Source organism: Python bivittatus, unplaced genomic scaffold, assembly GCF_059951505.1.
Source record: "Python bivittatus isolate LINGU-HERP-01145 unplaced genomic scaffold, Pbiv_v1 ctg000480_np1212, whole genome shotgun sequence".
Taxonomy (NCBI): Eukaryota; Metazoa; Chordata; class Lepidosauria; order Squamata; family Pythonidae; genus Python; species Python bivittatus.
Window position 1 is genome coordinate 55614449 of NW_028277075.1, and position 24828 is coordinate 55639276.

The window sequence follows — 24828 nt, forward strand, 5'->3', positions numbered from 1 at the left end:
TACAATGCATATCTGACAGGCCAAGGTTTGATTTGATTATGTGCTATCAAGTCAGTGTCAACTCCTAGTAATCACATAGATAGATTTTCTCCATGATGAACTGTCCCTAACTTGGTCCTTCAGGTCTTCCAGCAATGCACTCACTGTCATTGTAACGGAATCTATCCACCTTGCTGCTGATTATCCTCTTCTTCTCCTTCCCTTCCACTTTTGACAGCATTAGAGCCTTCTCCAGAGAGCTAGGTCTTCACATAATTCCCTCCCTAGTGTGAGAGACAGGGAGGGGAGCCTGAGGGTGGATGTGTGGAGTGTGTGTGAGTGCGGTGAGGATGCTGACCCCCTGGGTGACAGTTGGGGAGGAAGGAGAAGTGGGTTGGGTGCCCCTACCAACTAGTAAGAGAGGCCAGTGAAGGGGGCACAGTGGATGGGGGGGTGATGGTTAGGGTTAAAATGGCGCTGACCGTGGGAGCTGAATGCCATGGAGCCCGCTGCCACCACTTGATTGATTGGGTGTGTCTGTTGATGTCTGGTTGGATGGAGGGACCCCTAACCAGAGAAACTGGAGGGCTGGGATTGGGGGGGAATGGAAGCTCTGGGGAGTTTAGGGCAGGCTATACTATTCAGGTGGTAACAGGGAGGGGATGTTTTAACAGGAGTCAGAGGGTAGACCACTCTTGGGGAAGATGCCCCCAGTGTCTGTTATCAGTGGTGTGTTCCGGCCCTCTGTACTCAGAACCAGGCCCTGGATAGCAGACCCATGGAGGCCCTAGCTTTTGGCTGCTGCTTATTAATACCAGGTCAGTCAACAACAAGGCCCCCCTCATATATGATTTGATCACTGAAGGGTGGACAGACCTGGCATGCATTACTGAGACCTGGCTGGGCCCTGAAGATGGGGTGCCCTTTTTGGAAATGTGCCTGGCTGGGTTTACGGTATGGCACCAGCCAAGATCCCAGGGCAGGGGAGAAGGGGTAGCAGTTGTCATCCTGGAATCTCTGTTGGCCTTCAGTGGTTATGAGACCCTGTTTCTGAAGTTGGGCTCTCGAGAGCAGTTAGGATTGTTGCTATTGTACCAGCCTCTCTGCTGTGTAGCAACCTCTGTGCCTGAGCTGCTGGAGGCAGTCTCCTTGCCTGAGCTGCTGGGGGCTGGCGGTTGAGCTCCCCAGACTTATGACTCTGGGGGAGTTCAATCTGCCATCTCTGGGCTGTGCCTCGGAGGTGGCTCAGGAGTTCATAGCCACCATGGGAGCTATGGGGCTGTCCCAGATTATTCATGACCTGACTTGAGACAGTGGCCTCACATTGGACATGATTTTCTTGTTGGAGCAGTGGCAATGTGGTCTGAAGGGATCTTAATTTTGTCCCCCTTGTCATAGTCACATCATGCCCTGGTGGCCTTGAGATTCTTCTATACTGCCCCCCTCTGCAGGGAGGTGGGACCCATTCAATTGGTCCGTCCCCAGTGACTGATGGACCCAGTGGGGTTCCAGAGGGAGCTAAGGGTTAAACCCGAGGATCTCTTGCATGGTCCAGTAGAAGCTCTGGATGCCACCTGGAACAGGGAGGCAGCTGAGGCCTTGGATAAGATTGTGCCCATGCAACTTCTCTTGGCCCATTGATCCTGATACTTCCCGTGGTTTACAGAGGAGTTGAGAGGTCTGAAAAGGATTAAGAGATGTCTAGAGCACCGCTGGAGGAAAACAAGGATCAAATGTGACTGAACACAAGCTGGAACCACTATTAAGGCCTACCTTGTGGCAGTAAGAGTGGCAAAACATCAATATTTCTCCACTCTTATTGCATCCGCAGAATGCCGCCCAGCGGCCTTGTTTAAGATCACCCAATCTCTTTTGGGGAAGGTGGGCCCAGTGACCCACCTGCAGGGTCATGCAAAGGAATTTTCTGGGCACCTGGAGGATAAAATCGCTCGGATCTGTTCCTGATTGGATATCAAGCATGTAGCATGGCCTGTGGAGATACCTGGGGAACGTACTTACCCTGTTATCTGGAAACAGTTTGATCCTGTTGGGCCCGAGGAAGTGGACAGAGTCCTCCTGACTGTAAATGCCACCACTTGTCAATTAGATCCATGCCCCTCCTGGCTGATTAAAGCAGCTCAGGAGGTGACATGTGGGTCCAGGTGATGGTGAATTCATCCTTGAGAGAGTGAGTGTTTCTGGCTTCCTTTAAAGAGGCGCTGGTACACCCCCTCCTCAAGAAACTGTAATTGGATCCCACTGTGCTGGACAATTTTCGTCAAGTCTCCCACCTCCCCTTTTTAGAGAAGACGGTTGAGAAAGTGGTGGCACTGCAGTTCCAGAGGATCCTGGATGAAATGGGTTATCTGGACCCTTTTCAGTCAGATTTCAGGCCTGGATATGGGGTGGAAACAGCATTGGCCGTACTTTTGGATGATCTCGGGCAGGAGTGGGATGGGGGTAGTGCATCCATCCTTGCTCTTCTTGACCTCTCAGTGGCTTTTGATGCCACTGGCCATGGTATCCTTTTGGTTCAGCTTAGGGAGTTGGGGGTGGGTGGCACAGTTCTGTGCTGGTTCACCTCCTTCCTCCAGGGCCTGTCCCAACTGGTGTCAATAGGGAGTGAGAGGTCCAGCCTGCGTTCTCTCCTTTGTGGGGTGCTGCAGGGTTTGGTACTCTCCCCATTCCTTTTTAACATCTACATGAAACCATTGGGTGAGATGATCTGCCACCATAGGATGAGGTATCATCAATATACAGATGATACCCAATTATACATCTTTGTCCTGGGTGATTTAAGTGATGCTGTGGCCACCCTTTCGCGGTGCCTGGAGTCTGTGGGGGCCTGGATGGGGAACAACAGGCTTCAGCTGAACCCTGGTAAGATGGAGTGGCTGTGGGTTGGGGGCTCCTCTATACCTGGGAGTTTATCATCTTTGGTTCTGGATGGGGTTGCACTGCCGCAGACAGACCTGTTATGGAATTTGTGGGTCCCCCTGGACTCATGACTCCTGCTTGAGGAGCAGGTGGCAGTCGTGGCCAGGAGGGCCTTTGCTCAACTTCGTATTGTGTGCCAGTTATGCCCTTTCCTGGATCAGGAAGCTCTCTAGTCAATCACTCATGCCCTAGTTTTCTCCTGTATAGACTATTGCAATGCAGTCTACATGGGGCTACCTTTGAAAAGTATCTGGAAGTTACAGCTGGTTCGGTATGCGGCCGCACTGGCAATTTTGAGTGCCCCAAAGATGACACATGTAACACCTTTACTGTGGGAGTTGCATTGGGTGCCAATCTGCTTCTGGGTCCAATTCAAGGTGTTGGTCATCACCTTTAAAGCCCTACGTGGCATGGGACCAGGCTACCTGATCGACACATCCCACCTGGTCAGGCAGGGAAGATATGTTACGGACCCCGTCAGTTAAAGAATGTGGATTAGTGGGGTCCAGGAAGAGAACCTTCTCTGCTGTTGCCCCTGCCCTATGGAATACTCTCCCCCCAGAGGTGAGGCAGGCCCCCACTTTCCTGGCCTTCTGGAAAGGGATGAACACCTGGCTCTGCCAGCTTGCATGGAGCTTGAGGAGGGGTAACCAACCCTGGGGGTAGTTGGCACTCTGAAGATGCTCCTGTAGGTCAATAACCTATTATACCATCAATTCCTTGGAATATATTATTTATTTATGAACACTGTTTTTATTGTATTTTTATTGTTTTTTATTGTAATTTTTATTGTAAACCGCCCAGAGTCGCTGTCTGAGTGAGATGGGCGGTGACTAAATTTGAAATATAAATAAATAAATAATGTGTCCAAAGTAGGATAAACTGATTGCCAAGGCAAAATACCTGTACTCAGGTACTGAATAGAGGCAGCTTAATATTGGAGAGTGAGTCTAACCAAACAGATTATTTATCTGAATATTTTCTTCCCACAGTCAACAGAACTTGAGACAAAAACTGGCAATCAAGCAGACATCAAAATGTTGTGAAATTTGCCCATTTGTAGTTGCTGATGGTGATAACAGTACATATAGTTCTTGCTTACCGACTGTCTTGTTTGATGACCTTTCAAAGTTATGATGATGTAAAAAAAACAGCTTCACAACCAATCCTTGTATTTACAACTGTTGTAGTGTCCTGCAGTCATGTGATCATCATTTGTGTGCTTCACAACCGGCTTCCTACAAGCAGAGTTAATAGAGAACATGGAAGTAGAATCGCAAGTCATGATCACATGATGTCTCCCTTAATGACTGAATGGGAAATGATGTTGTAAGTCCATCACGGTCATGTGATTTTCCACTTAGTGACTGTGGCGCTTAGTGACAGAGTTGCCAGCCCCGATTGCAGTTGCTAAGTGATGACTACCTGTAAATCTTACCTGAACAGGCTTGGTGATTACTAATGCCTTCAAGAGTAAGTTACAGGAGCTGGACATAAAGAGTCTGTTGAAAGAAAAGTAATATTAATATTAAGGGTTTAGTAATTCAATAAATGCAGTATCATATGAAAAGCATTCAGGGAAACTGTTCCTTACTTTGTAATAACAGAAGCAACTAAAATGCATTTGAAGAGGGGAGGGGAAACACAGTTCTGAGGTGTAATTGAAAACAGCAGTGAGAATGGGCAGCAAATAAGTGAAATCCATCCATTTTTCTGACAAGCATCAAACTAGAATTGGAATTGGTAGAGCAATATCTGATACATGTTGGAGACTCTACAAACACATGTGCCTTGGTATTCTCAGGCCTTTTCATTCATTCTTTCATAACACTAAATGGCACACTTGATAGAAAATGGCAACTAGCCCTGAATCTCTGATAGATACAGTAAATTTCTGTGATACTAACACATACTTTTTACATTCATTTTGAATACTTTAAAAATACCATCTATGAAGTGGGCCTGAATATTATTTGCTAGAAGTATATTAAAAGCAGGCAGAGTGACAGAGCTTGGAGATCTGCTTTTGACGATACTTCACCAAGGGCCCCCAGATAAGGACTGATGCTAAAGAAACAATTTCATAACAAAGGTCAGTACAATAGGTAAGGCAGGAAGTTGTGAGTTTTGTAGGAGGAAAGTACCAAGATAGACAGGTCTAAGTCTAAGCCCAGAAACAGCAAAGTACAGGACCACATATGCATGCTTATATGTGTAATGTCCTTTTTCCACTTTTTTAACTCAGATGCTACGTCTTTGTTTGGCTCACAACAAGTAAGACTAAAACAGGAAATTGCCATAAAGCTAAAAACAGTACAGTAATAGACTAAAAGGAGAAAATAGCAGTTTTTCAGAAGGATATAAAAGGTCTCAATAAGTAGGTAAAACCTTTCTGTGACACAACAGTCACACACATGGAATAGGGAGGTCTTCTGCATCCTGCTATCCTTCCAAGACTGATCTATAACTCCTAAAGTTCCTAGGTCCTGAGAGCTGTAATCAAGTATATCTGGAAAGCATGAGAATTGGAAAAGTTAATCTATGCTTGTTTAACTAAGGTATATTGAATAAACTGTAAGTTGCTGATTTTTCACGACGCCCTTAGCCCTAAATCAGGGATAGACAACATTTTTTAGACTTTGACGTTATAAGAACAAGCGGTGATGCATGGACGAAATGGCTACAATGGGTAATTTAATTATTCACCAAATGATTGACATGCTAAGTCTCAAAACATCCAATTATATGAAAATGGTCAAATGTTTGTGTGGCTCAAAGGCATTTCCACAAAGAAATATGAAACTATATGAAGCTGGATCTTTGCATCCTGCTTTCTATATATTATTTTTTATTAATATCTCTTTTTAAGAAATGAAATGGAGCAGAGAGACTGGTAGGCACCTAAGGGAAGTATTTGAAAGCACATTGATACCTCCAGACATCTTGTTTACCTTTGTACAAAATCATAGTTTACAAGGCATAATTGCTCAATTGTCACAGAACACTGTGCCAAAACTGAACAAACCATTTTATAGCTTAGAAGAAATCCAGTATTTATCTACTAGATACACCCAGGAAACTGGAAAAGGGGAACAGGGCATTTTTATATAAAGGATAAAACTGAGTGGTAACCAATCGTCTCTCATGTAGTGGGAGTCCAGGTATAGAACTAGAATAGAAATAGAGCCAAAAAGTAGCTATATCAGTGGACAAATAAGGAAATTTCCAGTCTTGTGTATCAGAATTTGAGACCAAGCTTTGTTTGCATAGCTTGAAAGGAGTCCACCCAGTCTTTGGAGTGGGCTTTTATACAATAAATGTACTGTTGTGAAGGCTATGCAAGGAACAAAAAAATCATCTGAAACTCCTTTGAATCAGCCCCCTTTGAAATGGAAACAGCCAACAGTGTTCATGTTTCTTCCTCTTTAAATAATTCAGTTTTGGCTTTGAAATTAAATTAAAATCAAGTTTAGACTTACGCTACAAAACAGAATCATGTTCATGGCAGAAAGCCTCATGTCCTTTTAAAGAATTTGTTTTTCTTGCCTTTAGCGTGTTTGAAGAGGGACATGGCTGTCAATTCCATTAATGCTCAGATCTTGTTCAGAAAGATCTTTGATCCAGTTATGTTGCATCTTTCTTTTCAGACTCTGTCAAGATCTGTATAATAGAGAAAATTACTACAAAGGCCACCTTCCGTCACGTGGTGCCCTCCATACGTACTATGCTTCAACTCCTACACATTTCAGTTGCCTGGCCTCTGGCTGGCAATTTGGTGAGTTGAAGTACAACACAATGGAAGGGCATTAAGTAGGGTAATGCTGAAATAGTTTTATATAAGCTTCTTGCCTGCCTGGCTATCTTCATACTTTGTGTAGCAATTAGTGGTATGATCAGATCTAGCTGAATGACAGATCTAAATGACCTGCAACACAGGATGACTCAGGCTATGGGGACTTGCCAGAGCTCAGCTGATAATTGTGAGACTGGCCAAACAGGAAAGAATCATTCATAAAATATATAGGGCTAAGACTGTTGGTATGCAGACCTCACAGGTTAGCCAACAGTGATCATTCTCTCATCGGAGGCATTTCTTCAATAGGTGCTCTACCCCATTAGCATCTGGGAAGATAGATGGAATTGATCCTGGGGATCCTGAATCATACAACTCATTATTAAGCAGAATTGTAGACAACTGGAGAAAGGTGTAATAGAAGAGGTGGAGACATTACCAGGAAAGACACACATGTTGGCCATTTCCAAATTCAACGATAGACATGTAGCCTGCCTGCCTGCCTTCCATTTATATGGCCACATTCAACTTGCAAATTGTGGTTCTGGGTAGCTAACAAAGGATTAAAACTAATACAAAATCCTGCAACTTAAAACTACAGAAAACAAAACAAAAACCCAATACAATTGAAGCCAGCCTATAGTCTGAAAAACCATTTCCACCATCTTGGCCCAATACTTGTGGGGGAAAGCCAGGTCTTTAAGATTTACAGAAGGTCAGCAGGGTTGGTGTGATGGAATGCTTCGATGAAGGCCCCGCTCAGGGAGATAAACATTGCCTTAGCCCCCAGCACAAGTGCGGGAAGGTTAAGAAGATGAGACTGGCACCACCCTAAGGAATTCGCAGGGTTTTGCTTGCTGGCTTGATGAGTTTAGATTTAGTCTGGGAGGATTCTGTCTGTGGTTGGAAGCTAATAAAAGCTACTGCTAGACCAGTACTGTCTCATGGAGTTCTTTGGGCTGAACCTGACAGTTGGGGACATTTGAATCATGGCAGTGGAGGTGGGAGTAAGCTGTTCTAGAGGACAAGCACCATGACTGAAAAGGAGGGGATCTGGAGCATGCCTACCCTGTTGGATCTCATGGGACAGGCAGATTCAATTGGAGACAGGCGGTTCTGCAAGTAACTTGATCCTGTGCATTGAAGGCCAGTATAGACAGAACCAGGACCTTGAATTGCACCTAGAAACCTACTGGGAGCTAGTGCAGTTTGTGAAATAGTGTAATTATCACACAAGATGGATTTGTGCCAAGGTTCTCCAGGACACAGCTGCCACCTGCTCTTCAGACAGGAACCAAGAATCTAGGATGACCCCCAAATTGTGCACCAATTCTCTCTGGGGGAGTGCTACTCCATCCAGAACTAAACGTAGAAATTATCTGTGGATCCAGGAAGCCCTAACAGCCATACCTGATCTTGCTAAAGTTGAACTGAACCCTGCTCTTCCCCATCCAGTCTCTCACAGCCTCCAGAACCTGGGAAAGAGCCTTGATGGCATCAGATGGCTGAGATGTAAAACTGAGTATTATCTGCATACCGATGATACATCATGCCAGTGGATGATCTAACCCAGCAGCTTCATATAGATATTATATAGGAGTGGAGAGAGTGTAAAGCCCTGAGTGACCCCAGAGTAGAATTCTAGGGTAAGATTTCTCCCCTCCTGCCAACTGATTGGAACCAGTCCCCTAAAGGAAGGAGAACCATTGCAACACCATGTCTTCTACTCCCAACCCCTAGAGTTGGTCCAGAAGGATACCATGATTGAGAGTTTCAAAGGCCATTGAGAGATCAAGGAGGGCCAGGAAGAATGCACTACCCCCATCCTGATCCCAACAGAGATCATCTCCAAGTGTATCTCAGATTATATTCTGGTCTGAAACCCAACTGCAAAGTGTCTAGGTATCTTTATTCCAGGACCCTCTAAATCTGAAAACCAATAATCTTCTCCACAATCTTCCCTAAAAAGGGAAGATTGGAGACTGGTGAAAATTGTGTAGCACCAATTTTGAAAGGACAAATATGTCAATAGAAAACTTGTGGATGTTCATGGCAGAAGAAAGAAGAGCGGGCTATCCCATCATGCAACAGGATTCCTAGCAGCATTTGTGTCTCTTCCAAGTTGCATAAATTGCTCTCCTTGAGCAGAGCCAGGGTGCTTCTGAAAGAGTGAGTTCTGTAGGTGGAATGGCAAAATGAGTTGAATCTACTTCTTAACAATGTTAGGCCATGGAGCTTTAGTTTGAATCAGAGTCTACAGCCGCTTACTTAACTCACCACCTTGGAGCTGCCTAACTATTGCAGAGCTTTCTTTCAAGCTCTGTTAAACATCTTTCCAACTGTTCTGCTGGAAGACACATTTAATAGGACTCTCTATGAAGAGCACATCTATCCTTGTGGAAAAGGGATAGTGAAATATGGTGATGCTTATGGGGATCTGTAAACTTATTTTGCCCCATCAGGAAACTTTTCAGGCCTTTGAAATGAATTCTTACTCACCTCTTTACTTTTGGACATGTGGCCTGATATAAGCTAGCAACATTTTGTGAAGCAACATGTAGAGTACAGCAACAGACTTATGGGTTACCAGCAAAATTGGTTGTCCGGCTCTCTTAACCGTTAACTATAGCAAATATCTTACTGTTTGTATGTCATTACTGTTTATTGTTTGGATATTCTAATGCATGTAGTTTGTTTTAAGTTGCTGATCTTTGGTCATAGTAAAGAATCAACCTATTCATTTAGCAGTTCAGAGTGACTGGGAACATGGACTAAGGTTTTAGAAGCTGTGATTACATCTAGACACTTACAGCTTAAGCTCACATTGTAGAGTGTCCTCCTGCACACATTTTTAGTAAATGCTGTTCTTAAATGTATTGCTGCAACCCATCCCTCATCTCCTTTGTGTATTGGTTTGATTCATGGGCTCTCAGGGGGGAAGGGGGAAATGATGACTAGTGCTGACACAAGTACACAACCACAACATTTGTGTGATTATGGCATTGTATGTATGTTATTATTTTGGTATCACTGTGGTTTGCTGCAAGCATGGCTGATTTGATTTTGATTTAAAACCTACAGTTGTAGACTACCACAATTATAGCCACTGAAAAAATGTGTAGTAGTTCTACATGGATCCCTGACATCTTCTGATAGACAGGGATATTCACAGGTGCAAGGCTTGGTTGCATATGTTTGATGTTGATGTCCTGCCCTCCACTATACATGAGTGGAGCATAGCAGACAGCCATTACCTGTCTGCTATGCTCCACTCATGTATAGTGACATCTAGCATAGCTGGAATCAATTATACACTCATTAAAGAAAGGGAGCCATTATAATTAAACACCTTGGAAAGGGAATCAATATACGTAAACATACTTAAACCATTACATATATGCAAAAAAAAAAAATACTGTTGCCATTGTTAATGCTAGAGATTGTTGCTACAATTTACTGCAAGGCAGGGAATTACAGGACAATTGTGATAGGTTTGGACAGCCAGTAACAGCAGAGAAATGGAGGGGTTGTGCAGGCCAGAGAGGTTCATCTAATAGACTAACTGCTAGCTCTTTTTGCTTTAAACCAGTAGAAACAGCTCAGTCTCAAGTATGATTCGCAAGAGGAAATGGAATGCATGATAATAATTCAGTGAGTGTTTGTGTCAGAGTTGAGCTTCATGAAAATTGTGCCCAATTGTGGTTCAATGATCCTTTTTTGCATATGTCAGTGTTCATTAGCATAAATCACATTCTGTTAAACTCAGAAGCAGCTTAAAATATGTTGCTGGGAAAGGCAAATACCAAAACTAAAGAATTACTTTACAAATTCAGAAAAGCATAGTAGGACCATTTTTCACGGGGAACAGAAAGTTTATACTGGAAGTTGTAAGAATGTGTAGTTCCATAATTTGTTTTCTGACTGATACAATGTTAATTTTACCTCCCACCCCCAACAACCTCTTCTGTTCATATTTTGCCATCCATCAAAACAAAACAATACCAATTATAAGAAAATAGAGCAGAGACTTTTCATAGTCTTTCACTCATTCTTTTTGCAATGATCATGAAGGACACTCATGTTAGCCAAAAGCCTGGAGAATCCAAGTATATGTGAATTGTTCTTGGGATTTATCCTGGATTTATGTCAGTACACTGATGTTGGAATAAAGATTTATACCACCAACCTTCTCCATAATATGAGACAAAGAAGAACAAGTGAAAGAATGTATGATAAAATGGGCTAAAATTTTTTGCTATAATATACAAATAGATCAATGGGAAAACGTGGTTGAAAGGATTGAAATTTGCATTATGTTCTAGCCTTAAAGAGTATTTTTATAAAATGATGTATTGTTGGTATTTGTCACTAGAGAAATTGTCTAGAATGTATAAAGGTACTTTGCATCTTTGCTGGAAATGTGAACAATGTGAAGGGACATTTTATCATATTTGGTGGACATGTAAAAAAGCTAAAAAAACAATTGGAAACAAATACATACCGTACATTAATCCAGAAGATTTCAAAGGTTAAACTACAACTGAAACCAGAGATTTTTCTTTTGGGATTAATGGACAGGCAACTAGAAAAAAGCTCACGGAACTTTGTTTTTATATATGGTGACTACAGCAAGACTATTATATACTCAAAAGTGGAAAAGTTCAACACCACCCACAATGGAGGAATGGTTAGTGAAGATGATGGAACTTGCAGAGATGGCTAAATTAATATCCTTGATCAGAGAAAAGACAATATATATATTTATGGATGACTGGAAACCCCTTATAGACTTTTTGCATGAAACAGAAAAAAATGCACTTATGACTTGTGGTTTTGATGATTAGAAAAAAACCCTGGATAATAGAAAAAAGTGAGCTTTTTTTTGTAATCATAGAGTAAGAGAAATTTTGTAATTATATTTGCTGCAAAGGAAATTGGAAGCTTCTTTCTATTTCTTTTTATTCTGTCTTTCTGTACTTTTTTTCTTTCTTTGTTCTCTTTATTCTGTATTAGTTTGTGTTAGTTTTTGTGTTCTCTTTAAAACTTTTAATAACATTTATATAAAAAAATAAAAAATAAAAAAAAAAGAGAAGGGTTGAATTTATTTTGGTCCCAGTAAGCTACCTGGAGGATTGAAGCCTGTGTCTTGTTGATGAGGTTATGAGCAAAGAACATGTATTACTTGCCTCTACTAGTACAAAAGGTCTGAGGAAACTATATATAAAGGTAAAATTGGATTAGGCAGATCCTTTGTCCAGCATGCAGATACCATTCTATTCTGAATATATCACCATGAAACCATATGTATGTTTCACATTGAACTGAATGGATGCATTTTAAGCAAGTTTGCTTCTTTTACAATAAAATTTCTGTACTGACACAAGCTATTATCTGCAATGTTGCAAAGTGACTGGCTAATATCTTTAGTCTTCACCCATTCTTTTACTTAGATAAGTTTATGATCTCAACCTTGCCAGTGTTGTGTCATAATTATCTCTAACCTTGACTTTCTTGGCTTCTAAGGCACTGACTGACTTGGTAACAAATAGGAGGCAGATAACTCAAGATAAACCTGTTCAACTACTGCAGTAAGATGTCTCCCCCCCCCCCACCGCCTCCCTTAATACATTTCATAGCCACTTCCTCTCTAGAAACAAAAGCAGATCTGTGAGGATAGTCTGGGAGTCTGGTCATGATTTACCCAGAGGGAAATATGAGAAAAGCAAGCAGATACAGGAAGCAGTAATTGCATAATTCATTATTTTACATGACTGGTTTCTATCATGACCTGGTCAACCCTAGTCTGCATTGTTACATGAAGGAGCACCTTTCCTGGAGAAGAAACAGCCATTCTTCGGAGACAACTGTTTCTTCTTTTTTATTGGTTAGTATCTCCAATCAGAAGAACATGATTTTTATGTCATCAATGCACTTAAATAGTTTTTGCTTTTCCCTTTTTTTAAATGAAGGAAGCAAACGGAAAATAGTGTCTTTACTGAAAATTTGAGTCTCAGCTGAATCCTTGATGGAGTTACTTTGAATTTGACATACCAGAGTTTATAGCTGTCACCAAGAACAGAAGTCTCATATTGTAACACCCTGCCATAAGTGTTTGCATATTGTACAGGTAGAGTGCTACGATGTTTTTGAAAATCAACTCTCATTGCAGGGATTTCCCACTTTCTTAAACAGTGCTGTCTTTTGTTATATCCATCTTAATGAGTTAATGTCTAGTGATCCACGTTAAATGCGTTCCTGCTCCTGCAGTTGGCAGCAGGGGAGAAGAAAGAATTGGGAATAGGGTGAAATCACCTGCATTTTCAATTTATTGGAGTTTTAGAAGAGAGGAGAAAGAAGAGATACAAGCACATTTAGCCACATGATTCCTCTAATGGTTTGCCCCAGTTTATCATGGATTTAAGACATTAAATTACCTCAGCTTGGACTTGTATTTATTTAAATAAAGCAGCAACTTCCTGTCATGTCCCACTGCAATGAGCCTTCCCAAGTTAGTGCTCTTTGGATATGTTGGACTGTAGTAGCTGTACCTTCACTATTTATTTTAGAAATAGGTCACCTCTAAGTTTCTGTATGCAAGCCAGTTTAGTGTAGTGGTTAAGGCACCCGGCTAGAAACTGGGATACCATGAGTTCTAGTCCCAACTTAGGAACGAAGCCAGCTGAGTGACCTTGGACCAGTCACACGCTCTCAGCCCTAGGAAGCAGGCAATTGCAAACCACTTCTGAAATCTTGCCAAGATAACTGCAGGGACTTGTACAGGCAGTTCCAGGAGTCAACACTGACTTGAAGGCACCCCCCCAAAAAAATAAAAAATCTGCAAATTATTTTCTGAACTATCAAAATATTTCCACAGAGCTCTTTTAAAATAAATGGTTAGGCTTGGTGTTTTCTTAAGGTTAAATTACTCATGATTCATTAATACTTCTTTTAAACACAGAGAGCATCTATTGCCAGAGCATGTTAAATCTGGTATCTGTAGCAGAGAAGTCCAGCTCCAAAGCCTGGCACAGATAATATGACCAGACACCACATTTCAAAAGATGAAATTGTATAAGTGTAATCCAGCATCTTTATACTGTATGAATGTTGTACACTAAGTTACTGCTTTAGTATGACTAACTGTGCAATCTCCACATATTCTTGCTATCGCCCTGAATTTTTTTGGCCTCTCTCCTGCTCTAGATGAAAAGCAAGCACCTTCTCCTTTCCTCTCTTAGCAAATATCAGGAAGTCTTGATTTGTGATAGTGTGCTCTTTACAAGTTCACAACCTGGATTAATTAGCTACGTTCTTAATAATTTGTGACGTATCTAATAGTCTCAGGTGCGTGAGTTTTCATTACAGTGAGCAACTCTCAGAACCAATTCATAAATTATATCAAAGAGGGAAAAGGAAAGCAAATAACCCTGGATTCTGCTTCTCTAAAATGTAAACATGGAGAAATGGGCATCTTATTTGGAATGAGATTTTTGAGTCCAGAGTTCAGGGAATATTCTACACGTGAACTAGATTGATTGACTTTCAAAAATAAATGGGGAAAGAAAAGGAAAAGTGTGACTCATCCATTACATGTGCCAGCTTCTGTGTAACATGTGAGCTAGCTAACAGGATGTAACTAGGTTATTAATGTTATAACTGTACTTTACTTTTTCTGGAGGTGCAAATGATCAAGTGCATATAGCACTGCAGCCTGATTCTGAGTGCTGGAATGGAAACCAACTTTGAAATATATTGACACTGCCATTTCTGGTCTGCTTTTCTGCTATTTTGAACTTAAGATTTTTTTACCTTGGCCCTCCCATCCTCCATCCTGATTTTGGGTTAAGTTTTTTGAGGAGCATAACTGAGGTTGGTTGTTGGCTACTTCAAACATTCTGCGCACTATTTTTAGTGCATTTAAAATGAAATGTTGGATTTTTTGTAGCAGGCAAAATCCTCTGCATTTAAAATTCTTGGTAGGTCATCCAACTAAATATTTCTTTCTGCTAGTGTTTATACTTGATATTAATAGAATTATTCAGTATTTTCTCCATTTGTTTTTTCCCCCCTCCTTGTTAATCAGAGTTCTCCTTGGTAGATTTAAACTATATTGCTATAGCAATTGTGTACCAAGGAGTTGCCTCATTCTTGTACATATTATAGCATACTTGGAATTTGGAAAACATTGCAAAGCATTGCTAGAGATGTCTTTTGAATTGGGCCAGTCACTTTATCTTAGTCCATTCTTCCTCTCGTGTTGTTGGGAGAGAAAATGGGAAAAGGGAATAGTGTGGATGCTGCCTGAGCTCCTGAATAAAAGGCAGTATATATATGAAATAAATATGCAAAAAGAGGAGAGTGGAGCATTTGTTTTTCTTTCAAGTGGAATGGCTGGTTGGGGTAATTTATCACGTAATAGAGTTAATGGGGGATGGTCAGAAAGAGAAGGGAGGCACATTTTACACATTCCTGCGTGATGTGTTTTCTGGTATCTCTCTCCTGTTGCTCTCATTTCTCTTTCCCAGCTAACGAATTGCTCTGAACTGCTCACCTGAAGTGGGCTTTGAAATAAAATATTTTTTATATGTGGCCCTAGGTCTTGGGTTGCCAGTCTAGTCTTGAGCCAGGCTATGTATTCTAAAGTCTCTTTTTGTGAACCAGTGAGAGGTTGTCAGGGCTACAATATTTTTCCAGGTTTCAGGGCGCAGACAGCCCACTAACTTCTCCTGTTTGGTCTGGATTTTAGGTCCACTTTAAGTCTGGGGCAAGAAACAGCATTTCTGTTGCCTGTTGTGCTCCTTTTGGCTTTATTTGTGTACTTTGTCCTCATCCTGTTAGGTAAAGAATTATCATCATGAAAGGCAGAAATCTGAAACATCTTCATGAACAAATCCTCAAACCCTGCTCAAACTTTCCACACTTGGTAACAAACATTGATCTCATAGAACTGACTGAGTAGAAAGCTTGGGTGAATGTCTCTGTGGTGTCTTTGCTTGCAAGTAAGCAATATATGAACAGCTCTTCTCTTTGTCCTTTCACAGCTGATGACCAGAATAGGATACATAATTCCTGCTGTACATTCCTGACATTCCTGTATTTTTGATACATTCCCTTCATCCTTCTCTTCTTCCATCAAAATGTATGTCTACACATTTGAGTCCCACAGATTTCTTCCCCATTTTTAAAATAATTTAAATCTCTTTTTCAAGAGTTTTAATAATTGAGTTCCTGGTTTGGTTTATGTGAGTAGTTTATAAAAGGAATGATGTCACACTTAATGACTGCAGGTGATTCGCTTAATGACCGCTTTGTTTAATGATAGAGTTGCTGGTCTAAGTTAGGGTTGTTAAGCGAGGACTACCTGTAGTAGCATACATAGGGGTCCTCTCACTTTATTTCCACAACAATCCTGTACGGTAGGTTTGGCTGAAAGTTGATGACTGGCCCAAATCTCCCATTTAGTTTGTGCACCCTCCCAGTCTCAGTCCAATATTATAATCACTATATTGTAATTTTGTTTTAAAATGTTGCATGATTTTGGTTAATAATCTTTCATTTATATGAGTTTCTTAATACAGAGGTGTCAAACATGCGGCCTCTGAGCCACATGCAGCCCACAACACTCCTGAGTGCGGCCCGAATCAGGTTAAAATGCAACTGAACAATATTTGGGAAAATAAAAATACCATAAAACATAAATATTACATGTTAAAACTAAATAATAATAAATTTAGTCACCAATCATCAAAACCCTGGGTTTGCGACTTGTGAGGAGTCCTGCACAAGCTCACTGCCTCAGCTTAATTGCAGCAGCAAAGATTGGTGCTGAGCAGGAGCGCCACATGACAGGCGTTCTCAGTCTGACTTGGCTGCTGCAATTAAGCTGAGGCAGCGAGTTTTGCCTTCTCCCCAGACAGCAGGCAGGCAGCCTTGAGCTTGTAGCCGACCTGCTGCAGACCTCAGAGCGTCCAGTGCACGAAGGAGCACCTCTCTCCAAAACAGGTTGAATTAATTCCTTTCCTCCTTTCAGGAAAGGTTGAATTTCCCTGCTCCTTCTGAAAGAAGTTGAATTTCCCTCCTCCCTCCAAAACAGGTTGAATTCATTTCTCTCCTCCCTCCAAAAGAAGTTTAGTTTTTTTGCTCCCTCCAAAAGAGGTTTAAATTCCATCCTCCCTTCAAAAAGATTTAATTTCCCTCCTCCTCCAAAAGAGGTTTAATTAATGTCTGTTGAGTTTCAGGCTGTACAAAGTCCATGAACATGGTGAACTTTATAAAAAATTCAGTTTTTAAATTAATAATAATTAAAATTTAAATAATTTCTTCAATTGCTAACACTACTGAATGGCTTCTTCAACCACGTAGCAACATCAGAGCAAAGGATGTGGCAATTGATCTTGAAAATGCATAAAATATATAGCTGTGGAAGGAAGGATACTAACCAGTCCATTTATATATAATATTCATTGTAGCTATGGGTTATTGAAGTTAAAGGTTATTGAAGTTATGGATTATTGTAGCTATGGGTTAGTTTGAAGTTAAGTTGAATGGTAGATGGCTCTGGGACATTTTATTTACAAATGACTGCTATGAAGCCCCAGTACATATGTTTGTGTGTGAGGGAAAAAGAAAGAATTTTTAAACCATCAAACAGTATTTCAAGCGTATGTGTATGTACATATAAACAATAAACAGTTTTAGGAAGCTGGCATGTTGAGTGAGGGCACAATGATGAATGGAGTGATTTACCCTTTCCATGGGACTATATTTTTCAAGTTGTTCCCTGCCTTGGTAGTAGAGAAACCGCTTAGGAAGGATGGATTTGATGGGAAATATAGCCTGCAGAGAAAGCATCTCTTTCCTCATTACTTTTCTACTCATCACTGCAACCTTACAAACCAACCAACCTTCCTGGACTTTATTACATGCAATTGTAGTAGTGTTGAAGATTCCATTCTTAGATCTTAACAGGCTGGATAATTATCATCCTGTCTTTAACCTCACTTTTTGGAGATAGTAGCATCACACATTGAAGGGTTCTTGGATAAAACAGAACATCTGGATCTATTTCCATTTGTTTTCAGGCCTGGTTTGTACTGCATTAGCCTTAACTATGCTGAATTATGATCTGGGAACTAGGCAAAGAGACTCTGTCCCTGTTGGACTTCTAGCTATCAATATTACCAAGCATGGTATTCTTCCAAACTACCTTAAGGGTGTGAGTCTGGGAGTCACCATTTCATAATGATTCAGACCCCAAATGATAGTTTCCAGAAGATGGTGCTAGGGCTTATTTATAATTTATGTAAAATTTCAGGGAAGAGAGGACTGGTTTGTTTCTTCTTCTTCTTCTTCTTCTTCTTCTTCTTCTTCTTCTTCTTCTTCTTCTTCTTCTTCTTCTTCTTCTTCTTCTTCTTCTTCTTCTTCATCATCATCATCATCATCATCATCATCATCATCATCATCATCCAGGACAACAATCAGAGTTCTCACTGTAGGAAAACATATACTGCACCTCTTAAGAACAGAAGTGGAGACATAATAATCAACTTTTAAACATTCCTTGTAAACTGGTTTGCAATGTTGGAAGGAGAATGCTGCAATTGATAAATGTTAGTCAACTTGATCATAACACTTCTAATACTCTTTGGAAAGATTTAAAGATCCATATGTGATAAATTGTTTATTAAAACTTTTTTTCTAGAATGGAAATCAGTTTTAGAAGGTTTGGTACAGCTTGTTTTTTAAAGTTGTTTTTTTTAAAGAAGTCATTCATATTTATTTGTCTGCTTGTTTATTTCCTCATTTATTTACACAGCTGGTTGGTTGAATAGTATTTGTCTTCTCACTTTCAGGTGTCAGTCAGTGTCTCCACCACCTCTTCTGTACCAACAAAGAAGCCCCAAAACATATCCACTCAGTGATAGTGAGGAATCCTGCTGTTCTGGCAATTTCACCAAAGTTTCCAATTCCAGAGTCTTCCTTAAAGATCAAACTAAATGGGGAGTTGCCTTGAGAAGTACCTCCACTTCCCCTGCCGATACTGAATCTCCACATCATCCACTCAAAGCCATCAGCATTGGATGCCTGGATAAAAGGCTCTCTGTTTTCCAGGGTGACGAACAAAAGGAGGTATCCAGTGAAGCTCAGGATGGCGAAGGAGTAGGCAACCGCCAGCTTACACGGAGCACTCTCTCGCTGGGAACAGCAGTCAACCTTCGTAACATCTCTCTCAGCCGGGTCAGCATCCATTCACAAGCGCTTGATATCAGGCAGAAGATATCGGAATGGGAGTGCCGCAAACAACCTTCCCCTAGAATGAGTGTGTGCCTGGACAAGAGGGATGTTGGGGAGAGGTCAGGCAGTGAGAGCTGCCCTAGTATGTTGCCTTCTCCCTGCAGTGAGAAGGCTTTTGAATACAAAGGCTTCCAGAGGATGAGCAGAACATTTTCTGAATGCTCCTACCCAGAAACAGAGGAGGAGGAGTTTCCTGACAGAGATTCCTGCCACCGGTTTGAAAAGCGACTGAGTAGGAGTGAGTCCACCAATGCCTTTCTCAAGGGGGCTCGGAAGGAAAGCTCATCTGTGCTAAACAGAATCCAGAAAATTGAACAGGCTTTAAAAGAACAGCCTGGCCGGGGACTTCCTCAGTTGCCAAGTAGCTGCTATAATGTGGACAGAGGCAGAAAGAAGTCTTTGACTCTGGGGCTTTCAGAGACCTTGACTGAGATTGCAAATGATAGCAAAGCAGGGAATGTTACTTGTGGGAGTAATCTGGAGACACCCACGGAGACTGAGAAACCTAGTAAAATGCTGCACGGGCTAACTTCCACAGTTAGTTCTTTTAGTCCTAAGCTGCTTCCAGAGAGCCTGGCAAACACAGCGGTAAATCCTGTGCCCAAGCCCAAACGCACCTTTGAGTATGAAGCTGACAAGAACCATAAAAGTAAATCAAGTAATGGACTACCTCCTTCACCAATGGCTGCTGTTCCTCCCCCTCTTCCATCAACTCCTGCTCCCCCTGCCACCCGGAGACTGAGAAAAGAGTCGCGCTTTCACAGAAAATCCCCAAATAGGTAAACATGGAAAACTATTGTCATATACTCTTAAATATTGGGGAGATATATCTGCACAGCAAGAAACTTCTCCTTCTTAAGGTAATATTTTTCAGATAAGAGTGAAAGCAAGCAAAATTAGGCTACCACTTTCATGCTGTAGACTCAATGGCTCTCATGCCCTGTTAACTGGGTTTTGTCAAGTACAGTACATTGCCTCCCAATGATATTAGAGTCTGCTAGCAGCTATAGTTGCCAGAGGAACTGACTTTCACTGCAACAGCATCAAAGATAAATACAAACTCTGCAATTGGAAAATTCTTAAATAAAGAACATCTATTTTATTTTCTGTAACGACTGTGACCATGCTTTGTACAAATTGTCTTACTGCTCCCCCCCTCGGCTTCATATTAATCCCATGATTAATCCTGATCCCTCCCTCATGAGTTTTCATGGCTTATTGGGATGCAGTAGGATTTCCATATCTAAACCCTAGCTATTCTACATAGTGCAAAGTCTTTGAGTTAGATAACTCAAAACCTTCAGTGTGTAAGAGTTTGACTGTTGTGCATATATTTGCTTATTTTGCACAATTTGTTACATTTATATCCTGCCTTGTCATAAAAAAAATACTTTCCATGTTTTCAGTTTATTCTGTGATGGGATTTCAGTGGTGCAGTAAGATCTGAAATGGCCAAGATCATGTACTAAAATCCTAGTTCAGCTAGTCAACCTGCTCAAGATGGGGAAATTTGTTGATGGAATCTGGTGGAAACTTATCCTCTAGTCTCCCCCAAATACAAGGCAAAACTGTAACAAAACATGATGGTAAAACATTTCTCAATAGTTTGTACAATTTCATTATATAGTTGCAAGCAGCATTTTAATTGTCATAATACTAATACTAATGAGAACTGAGTATTTTTGCTAAAACTGTATAACGTGAAGCTGTACTTGCTTGTCAGGGTACTGGCTTGTAATTGAAGAACTTGTGAGAGGATGGCAGTTTCACTTGTGCAAAGCTCTTCTATTTTTGCCAAGCCTTCCCCACACTATAGCTAACTGTGTTGCCATTTTTTAAAGAAATGTATATTGAAGATTTTTTGAGTGGGTGATACTGCTAGATTAAATTTCCCTGTGTGATTTACTTCCAGTTAGTTTCTAGGGCCCTACATACTATATTATAAATTTAATGTGTACAAGCATCCTCAGAAGTGTTCTTGTGTGTAAGGAGCAGAATAACAGTCTCCTTGGGAAATGGAGCTCCATGTGCAGTTCTTTGGAACCAAGCCACTGAGCTTCAGATGTATTTGGATATGTACATACAGTTCTTGTAAATTATTTTAAAGTTGGTCAGTGGCAAAGCGTTATATTGAGTACTCTTAATAAACTAGATGTTCTCGGGTGCTGTCTTGTTTTTATAAATATGGGTAATGTCAGAACAACTTGACCAGATAAAATATTCTGGTGGGAGGAGATGCTTAAGAGAAATGATCTTGCCACCTGTTTCTGGAGTTGTTTCTGATCATGGCAAAAATAAGTACTGTTGCTTTTCAAGCAGGGAAATAAGTTATGGGTAACTAATGTACTGTATGTAGAAGGGTATGTATTGTTGAATATTGGATCTAACAAGAATAATCTTGAAATAAAATTTTATTTTATTTTGAAAGTTAATCATTGATCACAGAATATAAGACACATGTTTTGGAAACTCTTGACTTAAGCAATGATGGTATCTGAGAGCAATAATCTCTTGCACCTTCCTTTATAATGTAAGTACAATACCATTAGGTTAGGGACAGAATGAACAGAGAGTTTATTTTAGTCTTTATATAGGCTAAAGGCTTTATATAGGCTGAGGCTTTAGTCAGCTGATATTGTAATAAAGAAGGGTGTACATGTACTGGAAAGATTCAAATCACTGGCATTGGAGGCAGAGTATATGAACAAGTTCTCCTCTCTTGGCTGGCTCATTCATTTTTTTTTTTTTTGATTGAGCTTCAGAAATACAAGGTCTCTGAGGGAGGCTCCTCAACCTCAGTGTCAAGAGTATCTAGGGTATATTAGTAGTATTAAGTGGCTCACAGCAAAGTAAGTTACCTATAGGTATATGCACCAGCCCAAATGTATTGCTCTGCCAAAGAAAGGTAATAGTCTCTTTCTACTGTTCCCCAAGCATGCAGTGAATTCAAGTATGTTTGTTTTGCCTATCACAGTGATTTTAAAAAATACCCATATGCATCAACCTATGACCAAGGATAAATTCTGTAAAATTACAGAGCCATGAAGAAACAAAAAAATCTGATAAATCAGTAATGGCCTAAAATTATATTGTGGTAGTAGAGAAGCCCACAATAAAGAAGTATTTCTTGTTTAACTACTTTAAAGTGATTTATATCAAAACTAGTCCAACAAATTACATGCAAAATGATATGGTCTCATACAGGATTAATTTTTGTGCATTTATAAAAAAGCTATGAGTTATATCTTGGATTTGATCAGATGTTAATTTTAACTATTTGTTCCAATCACCAGGTTATTATGTATTTAGTAAACATATTAATCATTGGATTCTGTTCAATATGATAAGGAAGAGGGCAATCATATAATTGCCTTTTGCTTTTGATACCTTACGTGCTAGTAACTTCATTTTTTAAAATTTTAGCTCATTAGGCAGTCACAAATCATTTTATTACCTTTTCTTCCCTATAGAAAATCCTTTGAATTTGAAGATGCTTCAAGCCTTCAGTCCTTGTATCCTCCCTCCCCAAGTGAGAATGGTACTGACAGTCAGCACAAGTTTGGATCTAAGAGCACTTTAGAAGAGAATGCCTATGAAGACATTGTAGGTAAGGACATGTTGCAGTATCTAACGTAGCTGCTTGATATAGAGCAGTGGTAGCCAGATAGCAGCTTGGGGGAACTGTACTCTACTGTATTCAAGTGCTTAGTGAATGTGAAATGGTCAAATGCGTATACCTTATTTATAGATTTGAAAGCAGGATGTTTTGATTCCTTTCAGAACTCACTGAATAGCTTTATTCAGAACAAGGCCAGTTTAAGGAATTGTCTGTGTGTGTGTGGGGGGGGGGGGTCCAGTGCAACAATAGGTATGGAGTCCCCTACCTTTTACAGTTGTGTGAAAAAGAAAGTACACCCTCTTTGAGTTCTAGGATTTTACGTTTCAGGGCATAATAAAAATCATCTGGTCCCTAGCAGTTCTCAAAAGTAGGTAAATACAACCTCAGATGAACAACATGTGACATATTACACCATGTCATCATTTATTTTACAAAAAGAAAGCCAAAATGGAGAAGCCATATGTGAAAAACTAAGTTCACCTTATGATTCAACAGCTTGTAGAATGTGATGGAGATTCAAGGTCATGGAGAAAAGTATCTCCTCAGCCCCCAGCCTGAGCGTGTGAAAGCAAAGAGGATGAGACTGGCACCATCCTAAGGAATTCGTAGTGTTTAGTTGCAGACTTTGGGGGTTAGAGTTAGTTTGGTGAGATTCTGTCTAGCAGGTGCAAGCTAATAAAGTAACTGAGCTTGTTCCAGTACTGTCTCGTGGAGTTTCTTGGGTTGAACCTGACATAGAACCACCTTTAGCAGCAATAACTTGCAGTAATGGTTTTCTGTATGACTTTATCAGTCTCTCACATTGTTGTGGAGGAATTTTGGCCTGCTCTTCTTTACAATATCACTTCAGTTCATTGAGGTTTGCGGGCATTTGTTTATGCACAGCTCTCTTGAGGTCCCGCCACAGCATTTCAATCGGGTTGAAGTCTGGACTTTGATTGGGCCATTGCAACACCTTCTTTTCTTTTTCAGTCATTCTGTTGTAGATTTGCTGGTGTGCTTGGGATCATTGTCCTGTTGCATGCCCAATGTCGACCAAGCTTTAGCTGTCGGACAGATGGCCTCACATTTGACTCTAGAATACTTTGGTATTCAGAGGAGTTCACAGTTGACTCAGTGACTGCAAGGTGCCCAGGTCCTGTGGCTGCAAAACAAGCCCAAAACATCACCCCTCCATCACCGTGCTTTATGGTTGGTATGAGATGTTTGTGCTGATATGCTGTGTTTGGTTTTTGCCAATCGTGGCGCTGTGCATTATGGCCAGACATCTCCACTTTGGTCTCATCTGTCCAAAGGACAGTGTTCCAGAAGTCTTGTGATTTGTTCAGATGCAATTTTGCAAACCTAAGCCATGCCGCCATGTTCTTTTTAGGGAGAAGAAACTTTCTCCTGGCAACCCTTCCAAACAAACCATACTTGTTCAGTCTTTTTCTAATTGTACTGTCATGAACTTTAACATTTAACATGCTAACTGAGGCCTGTAGAGTCTGAGATGTAACTCTTGGATTTTTTGCAATTTCTCTGAGCATTGCATGGTCTGACCTTGGGGTGAATTTGCTGGGACATCCACTCCTGGGAAGATTGGCAACTGTTTTGAATGTTTTCCACTTGTGAATAATCTTCCTTACTGTAGAATGATGGACTTTAAATTGTTTGGAAATGGCCTTATAACCCTTCCCAGGTTGATGGGCAACAACAATTGCTTCTCTAAGATCATTGCTGATGTCTTTACTCTTTGGCATTGTGTTAACACACACCTCAATGCTCAAGACCAGCAAACTCCTAAAACTTCGGCTTTTATAGAGGTAGTCATACTTGCTGGTGATCAATTGATCAAGGGCATTTGATTAGCAGCACCTGGCTGCTACTTAGCCTCTTCATACCTATGGAAGCAGTAAGGGTGTACTTAGTTTTTCACACATGGCTTCTCCATTTTGGCTTTCTTTTTGTAAAATAAATGATGACATGGTGTAATATGTCATGTATTGTTGTTCATCTGAGGTTGTACTTACCTACTTTTGAGAACTGCTAAGGACCAGATGATTTTTATTATGTCCTGATACATAAAACCATAGAACTCAAGAAGGTGTACTTTTTTTTCCACACAACTGTATACAAAGCCCTAGATTAATATGGCAGATGGATTCTTGCAAAACGAGATGTTAAACCTATGCATTTGAAATAGAATACCCCTAGAACCTGAACT

General features: G+C 40.7%; 1 protein-coding gene across 6 annotated transcripts in view; it reads left to right on the forward strand.

The window, feature by feature from the left end:
* The window catches only part of DENND2B (DENN domain containing 2B), a 165045-nt gene that overhangs the window by 73766 nt on the left and 66451 nt on the right, over window positions 1–24828 (forward strand). For 3 of the 6 annotated variants that reach the window (XM_088145968.1, XM_007421136.3, XM_025169739.2), the window contains 2 exons: window positions 18562–19782; window positions 22474–22610. In XM_088145968.1, the coding sequence (XP_088002094.1) occupies window positions 18562–19782; window positions 22474–22610 (1358 nt within the window). The remainder of the gene's footprint in view (window positions 1–18561; window positions 19783–22473; window positions 22611–24828) is intronic. The other 3 variants (XM_088145969.1, XM_025169746.2, XM_088145970.1) reach the window with 1 other exon arrangement.